The 1,039-nt window shown below is 50.2% G+C and overlaps 1 protein-coding gene across 1 annotated transcript; it reads right to left on the reverse strand.

The window, feature by feature from the left end:
* Positions 1-11: 11 nt before the first annotated feature.
* On the reverse strand, positions 12-1,022 carry PENARI_c355G03383 (uncharacterized protein; the record flags this gene model as incomplete). Its single annotated transcript, XM_022638310.1, has 2 exons — positions 12-503; positions 948-1,022. Coding segments are annotated over 2 exons (567 nt in total), but the record flags the coding sequence as incomplete, so codon positions are not given.
* Between the last annotated feature and the right edge of the window lie 17 nt (positions 1,023-1,039).

The following is a 1,039-nucleotide window of genomic DNA, read 5'->3' on the forward strand; positions in this document are numbered from 1 at the left end:
AGATGCACGAGCCCTATTCGGCCTGCGAAGGCTGCTAGGTGGAGCGCCGTTCGGCCGTGTTTGTGCTTGATGTCCACCTGGACGTTGGGTTGTTCTAGAACGCGCTTGACGGTGGAAAAAGTTCCGTAGTGGATAGCATACCACAGGGCGCTCTCCCGCGCTTGATTTTGAATGTTGATGTCTAGGTCTCCACGACTGAGCAAGAGGTCCCGCACAGCAGCGGACGAGTATTTGAGTGCCCTCATGAAAGGAGCTTTGCCGCGGTAAAATGCATTGATGTTGGCGTTGTGCTGGAGCAAAGCCTCCGCAAGACCAACGTTGTCGTATTTGACGGCCAAGTGCAACAGATTGCTGTTCTGAAATTTGATGTTGTATTTCCAGATGCTGGGCTGCAGTTTAAAATCAAAGTCTTTGCATGATTTCGCGAGGGCAAATAATGCACTACCGTCCAAATACGACACAGTCCACAGCAAAAGCTCGTTGGGCAGGTCTCTGATGTTTGGCTGTGATGTATTAGCTCATCGGTAAACTCCGTAAGAACGAATTGAACAAACCATGATTGGACAGCGGATTGAGCAAACGAAATGTAGATGGGGTGAGGTGAGAGTTGTGAAAGTAGGATATGGGAGGCCTTTATATACTCGCCTCAGCCAAATTCCGTGGTCAGCTAGGAGTGTAGTCTGTCACTCCGCTGAGAGGTGCGTAGCAATCACACGGCAGCATCAAAGCCTTGACAAGAATGTTTGGGCGGCGTTGAAGAATCTCTGGAGTCTAGCTCCCGGGAACGCCAAATCACTTCCTGGCTATGTCGATAGCCTGGAAACCGAATCTATCTTGGTACCCACTTTCATCTAGCGCCATAAGAGTAGATCATAACCTATCACGCACTTCCGAATTCCATAGGCAACCCAGAATTTCACCCAGCATATGTCGACTTTGCTGCTCACCGCAGTAGCCAGTCTGTTCGCCACTGCCTGGTCACCGCGATGGACAGTCACAAGTGCAGCTGATTGCAGCAGTGATCTGGAATGATATCCCT

This window comes from Penicillium arizonense, assembly GCF_001773325.1.
Source record: "Penicillium arizonense strain CBS 141311 chromosome Unknown PENARI_contig355, whole genome shotgun sequence".
NCBI classification, from domain to species: domain Eukaryota; kingdom Fungi; phylum Ascomycota; class Eurotiomycetes; order Eurotiales; family Aspergillaceae; genus Penicillium; species Penicillium arizonense.